Consider the following 22405-nt stretch of genomic DNA (forward strand, 5'->3'; position numbering starts at 1 on the left):
CCAGGCCTCGACAAGCAGCCACAGGGAGTGAGCCGGTGCATACCTGAGCGCCCAGCTCCAGACACCAAGAACCACCAACGCACTGATGTCTGAGGGCGTCAGCCACCGGCAGGGGGAGTGGTGGGGGGGAGATAGGCCTCCATACCTTGGAGGGCCTGAGATGTCCCTAGAGGGGTGGCGTCTAATACCCGACCTGACATATAGACACAGACAAACAGGCACACACAGGTATGAACCTCCATTCCCACCCCCATGCACACATATGCAAATACTCAGCACTTACTCAACGTGAAGACAGACATAAATAGACACTGTACACACAATCCCACTCCCCAAACGTACTCTATACCCCAGGTCTAGGTACCCTTGCCCCTAGAGGGGAAACTGCATCCAGACCCAGGAGGTGTTACCCTTTTCTCTGGGGTGGAGACAAGCAGACTGCCCCCAACTCCGTAGCAGGGAGGCCCCTCCTCCCAGCCCCCCCGTCCCGACAGGCAACAGAGAATGGGGGTTTGTGAAGACTGTTGACATTACTGATATGTAATGTTGATGCGTGTGTGTTCTAAGGTGCATTTAAAACAGGTGCATTTAAAACCCAGGAGAGCATGGAGCTACCTGCCAGAGAGCAGTAGGTTAGCGCATAGCCCCTCCCGAGATCCCTCAATGTATACATGTATTTAAAATTGAGAGATGGGCACCGGTGCCAGAGGTGAGGTTGTATACACAGACGGTCTTCTGGATGCCGTGTAGCGTGCCCACCCCCGAGGTCCTATATGTATGTGTTATGAGAGTGTGAGTAATGTGGATGTCTAAGTTGTGGAATAAAATTGAGGCACAGGCGGCCAAAAGGGGACCGGGGGGAGGGGACCACCCCAAGGCCCTGCGTGTGTTGGTGGTTGTGGTGGAGCAGGAAGAGGGAGGCAGCTGGGGATAGGGAGGGAAGGAAGGGAGGGGCAAGTGGCCCCTCCCTGGGGCCAGCTCCCCTGCTGACCCCAGTAGGCACCCCCACACTCTGGAACCCACAAGGGCAAGGGGGCCCAGGCCCATCCGGACCGGGGCCCACAGCAGCAGCACTGCCCAGCCCCACAGAGTCCGGGGCAGCCCACCCGACCCCACTACAGAGAAAACTGCACCCACCCCATCATCCACTCATCTCACAGACTACGCAAGACAATAGACACCCAGGTTGAGTTCATTCTCTACCTCTCCTATATCTCTTCCCCACCTGCAGAGTGAACTCCTGGAGACCAGAGAACTTCTGCAAGGATGTAGTAGCCTCCCCACCAGTTGAAGAGCCCCCCAGTTGGCTTGATGCACCGAGGGCCCGCGCGCCAGGGCTGAGCACCTATGCACCCACCCGCCCACAACCTCGGCAACACACCAACCAGGACCCAAGCCCCCAAGGCCCAGCCAGGGCCCCAGCCCGGAGACGAAGCACCCCCAGAACCCCACGCCTGCCCCGGACCCACCCAGGGGCAGCCAGGCTACCAGGTCAGTAACCCACATCCGTCAGCACAGACCCTCCCCCAGCCCCGCTGCACGCAGCCACGAGGAAACCACCATCTAAGAGCCACCAGAGCGCGTAACAGGTCATGACCACAACCCCGGGTTGAGCCCTCCAAGGAAGACGCTCCTAGGGAATCCCCCGACGCCCCAAGCCTGTCCCTACCCCCACACCAATCACAACAGAAAAGGTGGGACCAAACTACGACCCCCCCCATCCCCACTAGGTGATGGAGCTGATCAAAGGAGCCCAGAGCGATTGATCTGATGTGGTGGCAGAGGCTGTCATCTATTACATAATTTCTATATTGGTTTAGAATTAAGATTATTTTTATTTTTCCAGTTCATGAGGACTGTTTTCTTGGCAATGCATAGGGCAGTGAAAACCATATGGGCTATATTCTTTTCTGTAGTGACATAATCTAAATTGCCCAACAAGCACACTGAAGGGGAAGTTGGAATGTTACATTTCAGTAGAGTTGGATGTCTCGAGACCGGTCTTGGTCTCGAGACCGGTCTCGAGACCACTTTTACGTGGTCTTGGTCTCGTCTTGGTCTCGACGGACTTTTGTCTTGGTCTCGGTCTTGGTCTCGACGGACTTTTGTCTTGGTCTTGTCTTGGTCTCGACAGACTTTTGTCTTGGTCTCGGTCTTGGTCTCGCTGTTTCGGTCTTGCGTTCTCAAATCGACATAGTGTTCGGGAGATTTGGAGTCAACCATCAGCGGAGCGGGGGGGGTGACTTACTGGGCTTAAGCCCGTGTCATTTTTTCAGAAGCATGGGGTCTTTTGGAGTGTAATTTGTTAGTTAGATGCCTGACTGACAACTGTATAAAACAAAAACAACACACGAAGCACAGAGCGCACCGTCGTAAATTCCCCCTAATTTTGGTATGATCCGAGCTCAGGCACTAGGCGACTGAGCACAGCACCCATGTGAGCGAGGGGGGAGAAGCTGCTGCCTGCGAGTTTGCAGCAGACAGAGGAGAGCTTAAGTTTGACCAGGTACCAAAGCAAATCATTCGTACTGAACTAATAATGTAAATATGACGGTGTATCACAAAAGATTGATATCAAACTGATCACTTGGTTGCGTTACTTGCTCTTCGAGTGAATCAACAAATGGATAAATAAAAAGCCGAACAGCAATGCTGATTTTTTAGAGAGTCTTAGCTTACATTTCATATTTTCAGTTGTTACCCTCCACGGCTAAACAAACTCACTAAATCGGTTTCAATTGTGTACTGATGAACACAACAATGGACATAAGGAGCTTCTTTCAAAGAAAAAACTCAGGTAGATGTTATTTTATATATTATGCTTTGGATGTTGTTCAGTATATCTATGCAAAACAAGAGGAATTTCAATACACAGCAGTATATTCACAGTTGAAACCAGATATTTACATACACTTTAGGGCAGCGGTCCCCAACCCCCGGGCCTCGGACCGGTACCGGTCCGTGAGTCGTTTGGTACCGGGCCGCGAGAGTTGAGGCTCAGGTGTGAAATGTATGGTTTTCAGGGTTTTTATCGGTTTTCAGCGTTATTTTGTTATCGTTTTGATCGTTAACTCGGTTTTCCTGGGTCTTTTCACGTGTGTTATGAATAAATCTTCTTTTTTTCGGTACCGGTACTAGTTTTATTTTGTTGTATTTATCCGCGACACCTTAAAGGCCGGTCCGTGAAAATAAACCAGGCATAAACCGGTCCGTGGCGCAAAAAAGGTTGGAGACCGCTGCTTTAGGGAGAAAACATAAAAACTTTTTTTTACTGTTAGACATCAATTTAGAGTAAACTTTTGTTTTAGATGAATAAATGTTGAAATATCTTTTGAATTAGTTAAATGTCAGAATAAAAAGAGGGAGCTGTCTATTTTAATCACTTTCATCAAATTTAGGAGCACATATACACTAAGTTTATTGTTAATTAATAAGAAAACTCCAGACGATTCCATTCTGAGCTGAAGAAGCTTCTGATAGGTTAGTAGAGTCCATGTGAGTAAACTGGTGGCACACCTGTGGATGCATATAAGGCAAAACACAGAGCCTGTTTCTGTGACATGGGAAAATCAAGAGATGTCAACCAAAACACCTGGAAAAGAATTGTGGAGCTCCATAAGTGTGGCTCAGAATAAAGTTAACAAATATGTTTTTATATTTATCAATCTAAAAAAATAAACATTTAGTCTGATTTGATGTTACAATTAAAAAAGTGTTTGTGTTTTTATCTGAAGAGTGTGTAAATATCTGGTTTCAACTGTATATTTGATGATGTTGGTGTTTGGCTTGATTGTCAGCACAAAGAGGGAGAGAGGAACAGAGAGGGAGAGAGAGGAGCAGAGAGAGAGAGAGGGAGAGAGAGGAACAGAGAGAGAGAGAGAGAGAGAGAGAGAGAGAGGAGCAGAGAGAGAGAGAGAGAGAGGGAGAGAGAGGAACAGAGAGAGAGAGAGAGAGAGAGGGAGAGAAAGGGAGAGAGAGAGAGAGAGAATGACGACAGAACAGAGATGGAACAAGAGCAGGTAAGACACACATGTTAGTCAAATGGTTGTTTGCCAAAACTCATCAGAACATGTATGTACCTAGTGTTTCTTTTTAGATACCATTTGTTACTTTTCAAATTCTATATTTATTAAGTTATGCAGGTTTGTTTGCACAACAAGGCTAAATAATTATATAAACATTTCTCAATCTAAATATTGTACTTTGGTAGAATTAAAAAATAAGTGTAGTGCAGGTCTATGATGATTTTTAGTGCTACTAACATCTAGTTCTGATTCTGGTTCTGTCTTGTTTACTGTTGTAGTCCTGTTTTGATTCCGGATCAGTTCTGGGTCTGGTTGAATTGGGGTTTAGTCCCTGTGTCTTGATACAGGCCCGACTTTGTTCTGCCTTGCTGCTTAATTAAAAAACTAGTTTAAGGTGTCCTGCATATGTATATAGAAGTGTATGTATGTATGTATATATATATATATATATATATATATATATATATATATATATATATATATATATATATATATATGAAGTCATTCTTTTTTGAACAAAACTCAAAACAGACCATAATAATCTTTCAATCATTTCTACCCTCACTTAATTTCCTTTCGCTGCTCAGCTCTCACAAAGTGGCTCAGTTATGCTCCAATCACTCCATATTGTGGCCAATCACATGCGAGGATATAGGATAATATCATTATGTGAAAAACAGAGAGGGTGAGAGACGCGACAGTCAAGTGGAGCATCCGTCTGTCCTCTCAGTAAGTGAGTGAGACAGTAGACAGCGGTGAGGAGGGCTGTGCGAAAGCAAAAACACATAAATATGCCTGACACCCGTAAACGAAGCAGCATCTGGCTGCAGTTTAAAGAATTTTTTTGTCTTGGTCTCGTCTCGACTCGGTCTCGGTCTTGGTCTCGTCTCAACTTGGTCTTGGTCTTGTCTTGGTCTCGATACCCTCTGGTCTTGGTCTTGTCTTGGTCTCGATACCCTCTGGTCTTGGTCTTGTCTTGGTCTCGGATTAGGCGGTCTTGACTACAAGTCTACATTTCAGACAAATAAGTCTTCACATACCTCGTGCCAAAACTTCTGAACTGGTGGACAGAACCAAAGAGCATGGATATAATTGTCCGGTGTATTGGCTTGACAGTGTGAGCAGTTGTTGGAGGACATAAAGCCCATCTTGAACATCCGATGACCTGTAAAGTGCATTTTATGTAATATTTTGCATTGAATTAATTGAAGACTGGGATTTCTAATTAAATGAAAGGTTTTTATGCATACCTGAGACCAGAAGTTTTGGTCTAAGTTGACTGATAAATCCGTTTCCCATTTTGCAATAGGAAGTGATATTGATTCATCTGTTTTAGAAAGCATTCTGTATATTTTGGACAGTAATTTGGGGGGTTTTAAGAGTAAGAAATTGTACCACACTTGGTGGTGTTTGTAGTTCAACTTCACTGGGTTTAAATTTCTTTTTTACTATGGATTTAATTTGTTGATATTCTAAAAACTCTTTTCTTGTTGATCCCATATTGTGTAACTAGTCTGTAAAATGGAATAAATTCTGTTCCTTCTAATATATGCTCTAAGTATTTGACTCCTTTACAACTCCAATCTGGAAAGTTGATCATATATTGTTTTGTAATATGTCAGGGTTCTTCCAGATAGGTGTACGTTTGCATGGGATTAATGAAGACTCCCAGAAAACTCCCACCATGCTGTCAGAGAAGAGCTGATGTTGATACTTTTAAAGCAATCATGTCATTTGATGTTTGAGCTGATAAATGGTAGGTCTGAAATCTCTAGACTATTGCAAAGTGCTTGTTCTACATTTCGCCAAGGTTCATCTAAGAAGGTATGTTTTAGCCATCCTGAGATAAATTGAAGCCTGTTGGCTAAGAAGTAGTGTTGAAAGTTAGGTAGATCTAATCCTCCTTTATCCTTGGTCTTTTGTAGTGCTTTTAAGCTTATACGTGGGGGTTTATCTTTCCAAAGGAATTTAGACATATATGAATCTAGAGATCTGAACCAATCTTGTGATGGTTTAGTTGGGATCATTGAGAATAAATTATTTATTTTTGGTAAGACCATATTTTTTATAGCAGCAACCCTTTCCATGAGTGATATGGGTAGAGATTTCCATCTAGCCAGATCCCACTTTCTTTAAAAGTGGGATATGGTTTAATTTAGTTAAGTCTGCAAGCTTAGGAGAAACATTAATACCTAAATATTTTATATTTCCAGATTGCAGTGGTGTAGAAGAAAAATTATGGAAGGAGCAATTAATCGGAAGGACTGTAGATTTTGACCAGTTAATTGAGTAGTCTGATATTCTTGCAAAAGAGTTTATCAGTGCAATTACCCCAGAGAGATTGGTTTGTGAGTTTTGGAGAAAAAGTAACACATCATCCGCATAAAGACTGATTTTATGTTCCACGTTCTTGCATTTTATGCCCTTAATTACTGTATTCTGTCTAATTGCTGCTGCTAGTGGTTCAATAAAAATTGCAAACAATTTTGTACATATCCTTACATAAACATCTTAATATTGCATACTCTCTATATATATTATCACTGTGACAGTGTTGCTTACACCTATACATAAGCGACATTATTTATTACTTTCTTTTTAGTTGTGTGAAGGGAAACTGCAAAGCAAGAATTTCATTGCTCTGCGTAACCATTTGCGTTTTTGCAGTGTACATGACAATAAACTTCTTGAATTATATTGACCACAGGGCAACAGCACGAAATAAATAATGTGACAATAATTTGTTATTTTACTTTAATAAATATATTCTGGGGTATCCCAGTACTTTGTCTTTTATTTTTTGATGTCCATTCACTTCTTCAAGTCACTTTTTAAAAATAATAAAATAAATAATTGTCAATGGAAAAAAATGAAATCACTATTTTTGAAAAGATCATTTTTTGAATAATAATTCTCTTTTCTCTGTCATCAGGTTGGTCTCATGAGAAATGGCCAGTTGCTGGCAGAAGATCCTCCAGATACCATCATGCAGCAGCACCGTTCAACAGTAAGAGTTGCTGGTAGTCAAGGCACAGAGGTTGTTTAGAAAAAAATTTTTCTTTAAAAAAAAGAATGAAGAATGATGGCAGTAGTAATTGTTTCCCCCTAGCAGTGATTCAGATTTTTGGCTGTGATACATTGCTGTAATAAATTGTGCAAATGGATCAGAAGCTAAAAAAGGCTGTAATTTGGTAGTCTCATGAATTTTAACTCATATTGTCTCTCTTGCAGACCCTGGAGCATGCCTTCCTGCAGCTGTGTGAAACATCAGAGAACGAGAACGACCCTAAACAAGAGTCAAGTCCTCCAGATGGAACGTTAGAGAAAAGCCAGTCATTTGAGAGTGGGAGGGAGGAGAGTCAGCCGATTCTTAGAGTCGGATCGCCACCTGCAGAGGAGATTGAGGAAACCCTGAAATTCTCAGGTACTGACATGTAGCGTGTTTTCTTTTCTAATTGTGCATGTCAATAACGCCAGAAATTTTATAGCACTTCTCTAAAATCAGCTGCTTCTGGCAATAAAACGTGAAAATATGAGGACTGGATAATAATAATAAAATTACTGGTTGGTCAGGTAAACAGTTAGTTAAAACTAAGGCAAAGATTTTAACCACTGCTGTTTTAAAAATATAAGTTGTAGTCACTTTTATTTATTTTGCGTTTTCGTGTTTAGTGGACTGGAAGGTGCGAGCCAGACATGTGCTGCCAAAGTGGAGGAACATCGCAGCCCTGATAATCAAAACATTGGTGCGGATGAGGAGAATGCCAGGGTATGATGCAGTTAACACAAGTTATTTGTCACTGTCTATAAGCAGCAAGCTCACGACGCATGTTATCTTTCCCTCTGCTTCGGTAGCTCTTTGTGTTTTCAGTTCCTGCTGCCCGTCATCCAGATCACACTCATCTGTTTGTGTGTCGGAGATCCAAAGGGCATCCAGGTTGCTATAGTGAACAATGAAACTTTATTCCCTTCTGTGAGCAAATCACTCCTCTCCTTCCTTGACAACTCCAGTGTGAAACAGGTATTTGTTTGGCCCTGAGGATATGAGTCCTTTCAAGACCATTGCATTCTACATTTATTCTGTATTTGTTCACTTTTTACCCTTCAGCCGTAAAAGACTCATTATTGTCAACCCGCTTGGAAGGCGGCATGGATATCGAAGTTTGTGAATGTGATAACTCGAGAACAAGGCAATGTAGGATTTTGGAATTCATACCATACTAAAAATCTCTGATCAGTTTGAATTTCATTAACCTCGACCTCAAGGTCAAGGTCAGAATTTACATTTTCTGAAAATTTTGTGGATACAATAACTCAAGAAGGAAGTCACCTTGAATTTACAAATTTATACCATATGTGTCTACTAGGAGGCTGAAGGGTAACACTTACAGTTGCCAGTTATTTTTCTTTGTTACTGTACGTCTGCTGGTAGAGTTTGGTTTTATTTTACGTTGTCACTTCAACTACAATTCGATTACATGGTAGTATTTGGATAAGAAATTTTTTTCAGACAGCTTAGTGTGATTATTAGTCAAGGAAGTAACAGACTTTGTACACAGTGGAACAAACACCAAGATTTCCCTTTTCTAAGAAATCATTGAAGAGGAGAGATTATTTCTCTCCATCACACAAAAATATTACCAGCCTTTCAACAAACTGTAACATACACAATGTGCAGAACCTTTAAGTTTGATCTGATCTGGTCAGGTCAGTATACTGAAGTTCAGGCTGGTTGAGGAAACATAAGGTGTAGTATAAGGTCAATAAACATCATGTATATATTGAACCTGCTCTTTTTTATCTGCAGGTGAACCTGTCACACAAAGATGCTTTTGAGGGGATCTATAATGGAGAGTACTGGGGTGTAATTGGCTTTGGCAAGAACTTCACCAGCTACCTGATTAAACGGTAAGAGACTGAGACATCATAGACTGAGCTGATATAGTGGATCAGTTTTTGCACAGTACATCATTGGTAACTGATGATATCGCCAGTACTGCACTCAGTGTTCATTGCTCTCATTGCTCATTGCATTACTCTAGAAACCTTGACGTCACTCTGAAATGCAAAGACACTGAAAAAAAAGGCAGTCTAGGATTGGAGGCATCAGAATGACATGAGATGCGATGAGAGAAGATGAGATTAGATGAGATGAATAAACCTAAATATAAGTATAGTATACTTCTTGGGTCTAATAAAGGTCATTATCTCTGCATCATGCTGCATTTAAAGCTAATGGACTATTTTATCTATGTTTATCATCACTTCAAAGAATAATATTAAAATTCTAGTAATGACATGCAATATAAACAGACTTTGTTGTGCAAACAAGAAGCATGCCTTCTTATGTTGCTATAAAGGGAAAGTTTTCAAATGAGCGATACAATGAAACAGATATCAAGCTGAGCTGTTATAGTTTTAAAACTGTTTTAATGAAAACACAAATTCAAAAGATGCATGTTTATGTTGCCACCCTCAACAGCGCTCATCACTTCCTGTCAAATTTTAAGCTAGCCCCTTTTTTATTTTCTAAATACTTTTAGGTATGCACACATTGGTGCACACAGATGTTTGCTTGTCAAATAGTATTTTTTTTTTATTTTTATAGTTCTCTACCATTGACTCAATAGAATTTTGCAATTCTAAGGTTTTACATTTTAGGACATTAAAAAAAATCTTCTGGTCTTAACCAGGTTCTGTTTTTATCCTGTTGTTTAAATACAACCCAGATGAACAGCAACACATGACATATTACACCAGTGGATATGTTGATTGATATACTGATCACGATAAGTTAAAGTAGTTGTTATGTGCATGCTTTATCAGTTTATCACATTGTTGTGGCTGTCGATCTAAATTTACTCAAGGTTTGATCATTTAACCTCAAACTGCTTTCATAGTAATTCAGTTATATTTTTAAATAAATATATTCCTATATATCTATTCTAGATTTAATGAAGGAGTGATTAAGAACACCCACAAAAGTTTTTTTTTTTTTTAAATAAAGTTTTACATAAAATTTAGCAGTACTTCCCATAAGGGTCACTCACTCCTAATGGTCATCAAAAACATCTTTAGCTTGATCAGAATGAACTGTTTTCTGTTAAGCCATAGGTGTGTGATATTTAAGGACTTTATTAGTGATTCTTCATTTTATATTTAGAGTTGAACAAAATTCTGTGGCAGATACAAATTTTAGTGAGTCACCTGTGAGTAAGTACAGGTGACTTACATTGAACTTAACTGTCAAAAAAATCCTGATTCTCCAACATCCATGAGATAGTCCTTGAGAAATTATACTGTAAATGTAAGCATTCAGCAATGACAGAAATCATTTTTAAAGAAACACAGGGACATTAAAGACCTGATAAAAGTAGATAATGGATAATGAATTGTGTTCAAATTGATGCTGTGCACCAGTCTCTTGTGGGGAGGAAAGAGCTGGGCATAAAAGTGAAGTATTCGGTATTCCCTCGAATAAACTGGAGTAGCTAGCTGTGGGGAGGGAGGTCTGAACTGCTGTGCTTAGATTACTACCCCTGAGACCTGGGTCGGCTAAGTAGAAGTGGATGGATAGATGTATGGAGGGGTGGCCATTTTTGTTCTTTTTTTTTTTTCAGTTCATTTATTGTCATCACTTAATCCTAAAAGAATTTAAAAAAAAACTACCAGTAAATCTAGGACATTAGTGTATTCTGCTGAGAATAAACAGTATATTGTAATGATATGTTGTATATGTAAAAGCTTAACTGAGGAGAAGGCAGAAAATTGGCTCTGTGTAAACCCTCTGTGCAGCACATCAGTTTCTACTTTGTATAAATCAACATTTTATTTATGCATCTATGCAGATGTAACCAATGTAACGTCCTCAGACCCACTAGTTGGTCAAGATAAGCTACAAAACAGTGAACCAGTGTTTTGGGTCAAGAGGTAACCGCTAAATGTGTGAGATTACAAGGAAATAGCTGGAGGCTTCGACAGTATTTGTAACACTCACTGAATTTAGCAATACAGGAGCACAATGAACAACTTAAAAGATCACATTTAATGTATGATGAAATAAAACATTAGCATTACTAGTATACTGTGTATATCTTACCCAGTGTATTAAATGACAATTCCAGGCAACAAATAAAATGAAAAACAAAAAATGGGTATCAGTAGGATTAATACAAAAAATAATATGTGATAACACAGAAGTTATTGAAGCCCTTTCTCTTAAGTTCAGTATAGTTTTTTAATTCTGTTTCACTCAATAGTTAGTTAGTTAGTCTGGCAACTGAAAAGAGGTCGGTATTGTATCACTGTCTGCTCTTCTGAGCCGTGGAGTATTTAGTCAAGTCTTAGATCGCGTGTTTCTTTGTGGATACACCCAATAGTAAGAGCCAACAGCAGTTTGTGTTTTATGCTGCTCCTACCACAGTAGAGCACTTCACCAACAGAGGATTAGGAATAGGTGAGTTCCCTCTCTGGTAAATGGAAAGATCAGGTCTTTGGACTGCTACTCCTAGGCCAAGGAGGAAATCCAGGTTCCAACTCAGGGAGATTCAAAGGTATCCAAGAAGAAAAAAACAGTCTACATAACAATAAAAAAAACTTATTATATATAGTCATGGTATTATAATCATCTGTGGTCATATTTTAATGATATCCACAATTATGTTTACCATTAAACATGAAGTTGTTATGACAACTTCATGTATTACATTTTTCATCCTTCTTTTTAATACCATCAGGCTAATTTGCCTTATCAACAAAGGAATTATTTTAATCCTTTCTACCTTATCATTAATATTGTATGTTGCTCAGTAAAATTTAATATTTGTTATTTACTGTTACTTTTGCATGTGCTGGTTTTTGTTGTGGTTTCCCTGCTGTGTTGTTTTTTTTGCTTGGTTTTTTTCAGCAGTTGGTGAAGCAGATTTTCAGGGGGTTTTTTCTCTCACTCCCTCTCTTTATATATATATTTCTCTCCCTCTTCTTCTAGTAACTTTCTCCACAGCTTCCCTTTCTTTCATCTTTTCCGTCCCCCAGTCTTTTACATTATGGTTGTAATAACTCAAAATAAAAAAAAAATCTAATAAAATATGACTATCAAGTGGACCAGTATAGCAAAAGCCATAAAGATCCATTTGGGAAAATAAATCTGTTGGGCATGTTTTTTGGCCTTCAGACAGCAATTCTGATGGCTACACTGCCGGACAGGAGAGGACAGGACAGGACAGGCAAAAAAAAACACAAGACGGTTGGAAAGTAATTCGTAAGTAGTAAGTAAGGAAGTAAGTAAGTAACTCGTCTTTGCCTGACCGTGCATGCTAGAAAGGAAGAGAATGAGGAAACCCTGCAAACCAATAAATTAAAAACTTTTCAAAATAAACTTAATCAATACAAAATTAACCACATAATTTAAATTTTAATCCAAATGTGTTATAAACATCAAAGAAAGAAAAAACAAATATGGTGCTGTGTATCTACTGAGCTATAGAGACAGTAAGTGTTTGTTCAAGTGAAAGCATCTGCTGTCAAACATGTTAGCAAAACTGATAGTGTTACAGACAAGCTGATAAACACATACTAATAGGTACAGTTATATACAGTTGACATTAATACAAAAGAGACATTAATGAAAAAGGAGCCAATAAAACCTGTAAATTGCATTAAAACAAAAACTTTAAGAAAGTCCACGCTAAACAGATGTATCTAAATGACCAAATGAATGACCATATTCTTCAGCCAGAGTCGCTGAGATTACTATTTTTACTATAGATCAGCTGTGCTTTATCTGTCTCTGTTTGTATATCTTTTGGGCTTGTGCTGCCAGACAAATTCAGAAAATCTACATCGTCAGCAGATTATCACTCACATTTCAGCTTCTTATTGCAATATTTACATTCTAGTGTTTTTCAGTTGTTTTGTTTTTTTCCCTGATCATAACTCTGCTCCTAATTTTGCAGGATGATCAAGCAACAGGTTTCTAGAGAGATAGTTGAAGGAGGATCAGTACATATCTGGCTGGATGAGACAAGTAAGACATAACCTACTTTTCTGCAATTTTTTCTTCTTTTTGCAAGTTACTTTTGAATAACTATCAGAACCATGCATTGAGAACTCAAGATATGGACAAATAATACATATGACAAATTCTATTGTGTCATATAAGTGATAAAATATTAGTATGTAAATACATACATACTAAAATATTAGTATGTAAACAAAAACAAAATATTAGTAGTATAAGTATGTCATATATAGGGGTGGGACTCGATTAAAAAAAAATCTAATTAATTAGAGACTTTGTACTTAATTAATCTCAATTAATCGCATTTAATCACACAAGAAAATTTGCCCCAAAGCGCAAATGGTTTTTTAATTTAAAAGAGTTTTAGTGGGCGACAGAATCAAATAATAGACATGGACATGAATATTGTAAACTCAAGTTCTTTTAATTTTTTGGGGGGGAAAGCATTTCAACTGCATTTCAATTCAAAACAGAGAAACAAAAATTATATCCCTGGCCAAAATTGGGCAGTCTTAAAAATAAAGTGCTATTTTAAGTACTTTAACTACATTTTCAAAATGAATTAATTAATCAGAGTCTCTTTGTCTTTGTCTTTGCTGGCTCCGTTGTGGTGGCATCTTTACACTGTTGCTGCAGCAGGACCTCAAGGCTGGTCCAAACCTCTTCTCGCTCTCCCCTTACAAGACACTTTAAATCCAAGTCAAGCACAGTAGCTATCTTGAGCCACTGATGGTTGAGATGCTGATGGTTGAGACCTACACGTTGGGATAGGTCCTTTGTGAAGGCTGTCTTAAAATTCACCATGTAGTTTGAGTCATCATCGGAGACCTCCATGGTGTGATGCAGGTGGCAGAAAGCAGGTAAAACCACTGAACATGAGACATATGTCTCACCTCCAAGAAGCTCAGTCACAAATCCAGTCACCTATTGATTGGACTGGCCAACAACGTCTTTTCGAGTACTGGGACGGTGGTGCAGATTTGACGTCCTGTCATAAGTTGAACTGGGCTTACACTGGTTGCTGCAATTGGTGTAGAGCGGTAAATCATTAAGGCTAAGCAGGGGTCAGACTGTTTGAGAATGTACTTGGCCGTTTGGACAGCTCTTTCAGCAGCTCCATTTGACTGGGGGTAATGAGGGCTCGACGTTGTGTGGGTGAAGCCATAACTCCGTTTGAAGTCTTGGAACTCTGATGATGTGAACTGCGTTCCATTATCACTGACCAGTTCTAACGGGATGCCCCATCTAACGAACATGTGTTTAAGCTTGTTAATGACCTGTCTCCTGGTTGTTGTAGTGAGGGAAGCAATCTCAATGTCTCTTGAAAAGTAATCAACCACGACAAGAAAGTTCTTACCCTCCAAATCGCACAGATCAGCTGCAATCTTTTGCCAGGGCCCATTGGGCAGAGGAGTAGTCACGTGGGGTTCCCGTCGCTGTGTAGGCTTGTGCTCTCTGCGAAAGTTGCATGACCTCACCTTGTGTGTTATTTGAAGTCCAATGTTGGGCCACTACACGGTTGATCTTGCACGCTCTCTACATTTAGTTAGTCCTTGGTGGCCTTCATGTAATTGGTCAAGGACACCGGGTCTGAGTGCTGTGGGAATTACAATGCAATCGTGGTAGATCAGTAGACAGTCTGATTCTGAGAGGTGGCTTCTGGCTGCATAGAAGCCTTGCAGTGGTGAACTCTTTGCCATTCTCCGAGGCCACCCCTGTCTGATGAAGATGATTGCTTTTTGAAGCTCTGGGTCCCTCTGTGTAGCACTGCGAATTTCCTCCAACTTATGTGACTTGATAGGTTGTCACGACGTTGCTCACATATGCCTTGACCTGGCTGTCTGTCTTGGACTGGTAGCATCCGTGCAGTGGATGTCTGGAGAGTGCGTCCGCCACCACTAACTGTTTACCAGGAACATGCTCAGCAGTGACATTGAATTGCATCAGTTGCATCAGCAGTCTCTGATATCTCAGTGGCGTTTTGTCAAGGTCGTACGAGTTGATCAAAGGCACCAAGGGCTTATGGTCAGTTTGTAGACGTAAATAACCCATGCCTTGGATGTAGCGGGCAAAACGTTCGCAGGCCCAGACAGATGCTAAACACTCTTTTTCGATCTGCGAATATTTTTTCTCTGCGTCTGTGAGCGTGTGAGAACAAAAAGCAACGGGCCGTAACTCCCCGTCATGGTCCTGTAGCAGTGCAGCACCCAGGCCAGAGCTGCTGGCATCCGCACTGACAACTGTTGGTCGGCCTTCATCATAATAACAAAGTGCTGGTGCAGCCACGAGCATTGCTTTTGCTTTGTTGAATGCTTGCTCCTGAGGCTCGCCCCATGCCCATACAGTCTCTTTTTTGAGTAGGTTGGAGAGGGGGTGCAGCACTGTGGACAGGCCCGGCAGGAATTTTCCAACATAGTTTATTAGTCCGAGTACCTGCCTGAGTTGTTCTACATTTGTGGGGCTGGGCATCCTGGCAATAGCCTCCACCTTGCCATTATCAGGTTTCACACCATCCGCGCTGATTATGTGACCAAAAAACTGCAGCTCATTCTTTGCGAAGTGGCACTTGGACCTGTTGAGCTTAAGGCCTGATGCTTTGATTGTTCGTAATACTGCATCTCAGATCTGGTCATGCTCCTCTTTGTTAGCCCCGAAAACCAGTATGTCGTCCATCACAACAACAGTCCCATCTAGGCCCTTGAGCAAAGTGCTCATGAGCTGCTGGAAGATCTTGGGTGCTGAAGTTATGCCAAATGGCAGGCGTCTGAAGCAAAACCTGCCCATGGGAGTTATGAACGTGGTCAGTTTTTGGCAGCTGGGGTCCAGTGGGATTTGCCAGAACCCACTGGAGGTATCCAAAGTGGAGAAAACTTTAGCCCCTGCTAACTTGGGAGTTATGTCATCCAATGTGGGCAAGATCTACCGTTTGCGCTTTACTCCCTTATTCAGACGTTTTAAGTCCACACACAACCTGACCTCACCTTCGGAGCAGGCACCAGTCTGTTGGCTCGGTGACTTCCTCGATGATGCCAAGTTTGAGCATGCGCTTTATTTCCTTTTCCACCTTTGGGAGGAGAGGATAAGGCACCTGGCGTGGGGTGGTTACACTGTACAGCACTGCACTACAGGTTCACAGTTCAGCAGGCCAATTTCTCCGAACACATCCTCTGTTAAGTCACTACTGATTTCGTTAACTCTAGTGACTAGTCCCATGCGCTTTGCCACGGTCTTCCCCAGTAGGTTACTTGCGTATTGCCCTTTTATAACTGTAATCCAGTACTGGTACTTTGGCCTTTGTACACTGTAGTAGCAAGGAATTTACCCATGCACCTGACTTTTTCACCACGGCTGTACACAGTTGGCTTACACTGGATAAGTTTGGGTCTCTGCTGTAGCTTATTCAAGGTCGTTTCTGTCATAACAGTGGTGTCTGCGCCTGTATCAATTTTGAAATCAACTGGACTGCCATTTACCAGTGACTCAATGTCCCAGTTGGCATCTGAGCCTGACTCCTCAATGACTGTTGTTTTTGACTCAGTTACTGTCACGGGTTGCCAGGGCAAGCCGTGTGTGAATTACAAGGACCCAAGATGCGGCAGCTGTGGTGCAAGTGACTTTATTAATCAAATGTGGGTACAACAGAGAAGGCGAGGGTGAGCATGAAACTAAGAAAACCTAAACTGACAGAAAACTAACAGAAACTAACCAGAAACAGAGTTGCAGGGAGTCACAGGGAAATACACAGAATGACTGACGGAGATTACGCAGACCATAACACACCAAATAACGCAGACGAACCAGCAACAGGCAGGAGAACACACAGGGCTTAAATACACACAGCAGTAATCAGGGGATGGGAGACAGGAGGGAAGCACACCGAGTCTGAAAACAAAACAATCACAAAAAAACTGGAGCTCAGGAAGCAGCAGGCTGGTCCAGAGGCCGACCGTGTGGAAGGCAACGGCGGCGACGGCAAAGCTGGTCAGGAGGCCGCCCACGAGGGCGATGACGCCCAGCCAGTGGCCTGGAAAGTGGCCAGTGATGTTGCGGTAAGGCCGGCCATGCAGGGTGTGGACAAGGAAGTGGTGAGTCAACCGCAGGACCAGGCGAGGCAGGACCAGGCAAAGGCAAGGCTGGACCAGGCGAAGGCGAGGCTGGACCAGGCGAGGAAGTAGGCGCTGCAGGCGAGGAAGTAGGCGCTGCAGGTGACGGCGTGGCAGCCGCAGGTGGTGGCGCTGCAGGCTGGACGGATCCCTTGGACCCTCCAGCGACGACAGGAGATGAAGGCCGGACGGGCCCCTTGGACCCTCCAGCGATGACAGGAGACGAAGGCCGGACGGGCCCCTTGGACCCTCCAGCGGAGACAGGAGACGAATGCCGGAGCGGTCCCTCAGACCCTCCAGCGGAGACAGGAGACGAAGGCCGGAGCAGTCCCTCGGACCCTCCAGCGGAGACAGGAGATAAAGGCCGGACAGGCCCCTTGGACCCTCCAGTGGAGGCTATTACAAAGCCAGCAGGCACGGAGACCCCTGGCAGACACGAAGGAGATTGAAGCTGCTCAGGGCATTGGTTCTGCCTTGGCAGCGCTAACACGGTGCAGTTCTCAGGGGGCTGCTTAACCTTCAGGGGTCCAGAATCAGCTAGGGGCTGAGACCTAGCCTCTGGGGAAGCCCTGGAGTGGAAAACTGTGCCAAAAGCAGCTAAATCATGAGAAACACCCTGGGTTGAAATTAGATTTTCTCACTGCATAGAGGTTACAGATGGCAAAGTGGCCGATAGACATGAAGACTGAATAGCCGACCCAGCTTTTGGGCACACAGAAGACAGCGCTAGGGGCTGTTGAACGGGTGACCGCGCTGCAGGAGACTGAACTACAGGAGACACTGGAGGCACTGGAGACTGAACTACAGGAGACACTGGAGGCACTGGAAACTGAACTAAGGGCGAGTGAGCAGCTGACACTGGAAACAGAGCAGAAGGTGGCTGCTGGGCAGCTAACTGAGCTGACGGTGGCTGCTGGGTAGCTAACTGAGCTGACGGTGGCTGCTGGGCAGCTAACTATGCTGACGGTGGCTGCTGGTCAGTTAACTGAGCTGAAGGTGGCTGCTGGGCAGCTAGCTGAGCTGAAGGGGGCTGCTGAAGGAGACGAAGGCAGCTGAGCAGGCGATAAGCAGTTCTTATTGCTATCCGCCGCACAAAACACAGCCCCTGAATAAACAGTCACACAGTCCGAAAAAGAAAAAGAGTCCTCACTCACCACAGCCGGCAATTCAGAAGTCCCAACGTCCGGCTGTGGGGTGGCGCGCCGGCGGTGCGATCGTCGTTTCCTCCCTGCAGACGGCTCCGACAGGCCAGGCAAAACCACATCCGGCGGGTCGGGCAGCGAGGCTGTAGTGGCTGGGAGAAGGTGTGGTGTGTTCTGGAGAAAGGCCTGCATGGTCGGGGGAAGCAATTCCAATAGCCATGGAAGGCCGGAAAACAGCCGTTGCAGCCGGCTTTCAATGGCGCGGCGAAGCTCTTTCGGAGGGTTTTCCAGCCACAGCCCGAGGAGAATCTCCACATTGTAAATGATGTCGTCCCGGAGCTCCTCGGACGGATTCAGTGCCGCTGGGTCCATCGTACTGTCACGGGTTGCCAGGGCAAGCCGTGTGTGAATTATAAGGACCCAAGATGCGGCAGCTGTGGTGCAAGTGACTTTATTAATCAAATGTGGGTACAACAGAGAAGGCGAGGGTGAGCATGAAACTAAGACAACCTAAACTTGAAAAAACGAACAGAAACTAACCAGAAACAGAGTTGCAGGGAGTCACAGGGAAATACGCAGAATGACTGACGGAGATTACGCAGACCATAACACACCAAATAACGCAGACGAACCAGCAACAGGCAGGAGAACACACAGGGCTTAAATACACACAGCAGTAATCAGGGGATGGGAGACATGAGGGAAGTACACCTTCGTGAAATCACAACTGACGAGGCAGGGGAAACGTAAACTGAACACACTCACAAAAGACAAGGACCTTCAGAATAAAACAGCAAACTAACAGACACAGAGAACCAGACAAGACACTGAACTGAACAGACAGACTCACAAGCAGACACAGTGACACCATGGACAGACAGAGGGAACACAGAAGTGGGAGCAGGCAGGCACAAAACAAAACCCTAACGAATGGCAAACCGAACCCAAAGACATAACAGAATAAACAAGAACACAGAATATTATAAAGAAACACAAAACACTGAGTCGTCAGACTCAAGACCATGACAGTTACTGCTCCCAGGAAAAGCTCCCCTATGAAGAATGAATCCTCATCTGAATCCTCTACAGCCTCAGCCCTGACCTCTTTTAGCATTTTGGTTTTACATACAACTTCAAAGTGTCCTAACTTATTGCACTTTCTACATCTTTTATTGCGGGCTGGGCAGTTTTCTCTTTTGTCATGCACCCTGTTGCATCTTTGGCATTTTGGTTTACTCTCACCATGTTGTTGCTCATGTACCTGACGAGGTTGGTAGTAACTCCTTTCACCTCATTCACAGTGCTTTCCACTCGCTCTGCACTTTGCTGTTTGACTTGTTCACTCTGGCGTGCTAGTTGAATGGCTCTATCCAGAGTTGAGTCCGCCTCGAGCTGTAGTTTTTGTGAGACATCTTTGTCAATTAATCCAATGACAATACGGTCCCGGATCTGCTCATCTTTACTGCCGCCAAAGTCACAGTGCTGCGCAAGCTCGTACAGGCTCCTCACTAAAGCCTCGACTGTCTCCCCGGCCCTCTGGCTCCGTTTGTGAAAACAGGCGCGGTCATGAATAACGTTTCTCTTTGGGACAAAGTGCAAATCGACCTTTTGTATAACCAGATCATACTCAAACTGCGGACTTGGCCTGGCCTCCGTAGCAGCAGGAAACACAATGAGCCATATATTTGTTCAGCATCTCTCCCCATGGAGTAAAGAAGCGAGTTCACCTGCACTTCGCCGCTCTCCATCCCTAGCTTGGATGAGAATCTCTGCCACCATATCAGCCACTCTGCCGGCTGCGTAAAGTCGAACAGCTCCGGAGGTCCAAATTTAGCCATTTCTTTGTGTAACTCGGCGTGAAGTCCTCAATTCTGACACCATGTCATGATAGGAGGCAATAAGACACAGGGTTCTTCAGCACGAACTACTTTTATTGAACTGTAGCAGCAGTGTACGTGGCTACATCAATTTTCTAGAAAACATATACACATACAGTGTTCTAGCCACCTCTAGTGGCCGCCCCCATGGTAGCCTTACTAGGACAACATAAACAGATCTCACAACAACACCGTTGAGTGGAATCGATGTGTACTAATTTTGCTAGCAGTGAAACAGAAAATAAACCAAAATGAAGTCCATTTCTCAATTCTAAAGTACGCAAGTCTGTACTCGCGTTGTCGCTAGACCGAACTTTTTAAGGTTGCACAGGAGTCTGACTTGCTGAGAACGCGAGAACGCAGCACGATCACTCTACAATTAAAACGGCAGTGTACTTGATGACATCACAGCTCTAGAGTTTTTACTGCCATCCCCTCTTAATTTAACTGTGATTAATATTTGCAATGGAAATTACACATGACATAAAAAAAATTACACATGGTGTACAGGTAGGATGTTAGAATGCTTTTACTTTTATTTTAGTAGACACTTAAAACTTACAATAGACAGCTGGGGTTTGGAAGAGAATTGAACAAATATTTAAAATATAATCTGATCATTTCTGGAGCAGGCTTTAGGATCTCCACATAAAACACATGCTGCTTTTGTTTCTGGTGAAAATGTTTCCTCCGCAATTTCAATATTTTTAATGTTAGATTTAGTTCAGAGTCAGCTGTTTAAATAAGAAGAGCACATTTTACATCAGGGGATATTCAAAATATACTGACAGCTCTCCAAGTAAGATTTCAATATTAAATAAAACAGTCTAGTTATGAAACTTAACTTTAATCTCAGCCAAACTGATTTACTCAGGAACAAATAAAACACTGAAATAAACCAAACATTAACATTTAGAAGTTATCTAAGACACTTATATATCATTTTGAACCTGAATAACGAAAGACTGCGCGGGGTTTGAAAACGATGTACCAGGAGTCCGCTGTTCTCGCCGGGTCTAGTGAGCCTTGACCACCCGGTCAGCTATCAAGCTGGTGGGGTAACAGACGTCTCCGAAAACCTCGGAGCACTTTTGCAAATATTTCCAGTGCCTGGTTTAATGTTTAGATTTACGTTTGAGATTCTGGTTTGTTTGATGATGTTTATTTCGAATGAAGATTTTTTTCCCAACAATAAAAGCTGCGCTCTAAGTTTAACCTTCCGTCTGACCTTCCGTCTGACCTTCCGTCTGACCTTCCGAGTCCTGAATTTGGGTCCTCCATCCTGCCTGCCACACAGCACACATCATGACACCAACAATTCAGTTTCTGAATTTGATTTTTTTTTTTTTGTGCATGTAATTTTCCAGTCCAGCTCTCAAATGTTGATTATTTTGGTTTCTTTTGTTACATCATTTTGAGTCCTAACAAATTATACAATCCATATCAGTAATGACTTTCTGCCTGTCTTGACTGTTCATCAAGATACAATGTGTTTATTGATATTTTTTTAAGCAGTTTGTATAAAAAATGAAAACATTTTCTTCTAGTGAAAGGAACACATTTTGTTCATCTCTAAATTTGTCTGTGAGAAGCTGGAGTTGCTTATGTTTTGCTTTTTTTCTTATTAGATCAACAAATTGCTTTCATGCTGCAGAAGAAATTGCAGGAGGCCTTTAAGGTATAAATGCACAAACATGATTGAATCTGACTGAACTGACACATGTCCAGTGTCCAGTACTGTGTACGTAAAATACATATGGTTGAGTGCTCTTCTTTTAGTGCAATTACCCTGGTTGTTGGGTCTTTACCTTACTGTATGAAGTACTTTGAGATGATTACATAGACTGTTTATACAAGTTGGCCACCTTGATGACACACACTCATTAGACAAAAGAGACCAGGAAACATATCCTCTGCAGGCCGGAGTTAACGGAGTCAACGCGGAAGATGGGAACCCCTTTGGAGGTTGGCAATGGCAGAGGCGATGGGACACCTCCAGTGGCTTTGCTGGAGGCTGGTGTCAGCATCATATACCCTAGGTCTCTGAATCAAGCTAAAGCACAGACGCTGACAAAGCCTCGGATTTAGGAAGTGTGAAGATAACACACTCAGGATTCTCAGGCTTCCACAGCATGGAAGCCACAGAGACCACAGGCTCGGATTCATGTGGCCAGAGAGGCAGTGGGGTTTCAGGAGGCTCAGGCTGCCCTCAGTGGCAGATGGAAGACTCTAAGTCTTC

At 42.8% G+C, this 22405-nt stretch overlaps 1 protein-coding gene across 1 annotated transcript in view; it reads left to right on the forward strand.

Moving 5' to 3' along the window:
• The window catches only part of LOC146375226 (ABC transporter G family member 23-like), a 126853-nt gene that overhangs the window by 70170 nt on the left and 34278 nt on the right, over nucleotides 1–22405 (forward strand). The window contains exons 9-15 of the mRNA XM_084949656.1: nucleotides 6958–7032; nucleotides 7257–7449; nucleotides 7698–7794; nucleotides 7881–8046; nucleotides 8833–8933; nucleotides 12980–13050; nucleotides 21795–21844. Coding sequence (XP_084805782.1) covers nucleotides 6958–7032; nucleotides 7257–7449; nucleotides 7698–7794; nucleotides 7881–8046; nucleotides 8833–8933; nucleotides 12980–13050; nucleotides 21795–21844 — 753 coding nt within the window. The remainder of the gene's footprint in view (nucleotides 1–6957; nucleotides 7033–7256; nucleotides 7450–7697; nucleotides 7795–7880; nucleotides 8047–8832; nucleotides 8934–12979; nucleotides 13051–21794; nucleotides 21845–22405) is intronic.

This window comes from Perissodus microlepis, chromosome 13, assembly GCF_051167445.1.
Source record: "Perissodus microlepis isolate ML-2025 ecotype Zambia chromosome 13, ASM5116744v1, whole genome shotgun sequence".
Taxonomy (NCBI): domain Eukaryota; kingdom Metazoa; phylum Chordata; class Actinopteri; order Cichliformes; family Cichlidae; genus Perissodus; species Perissodus microlepis.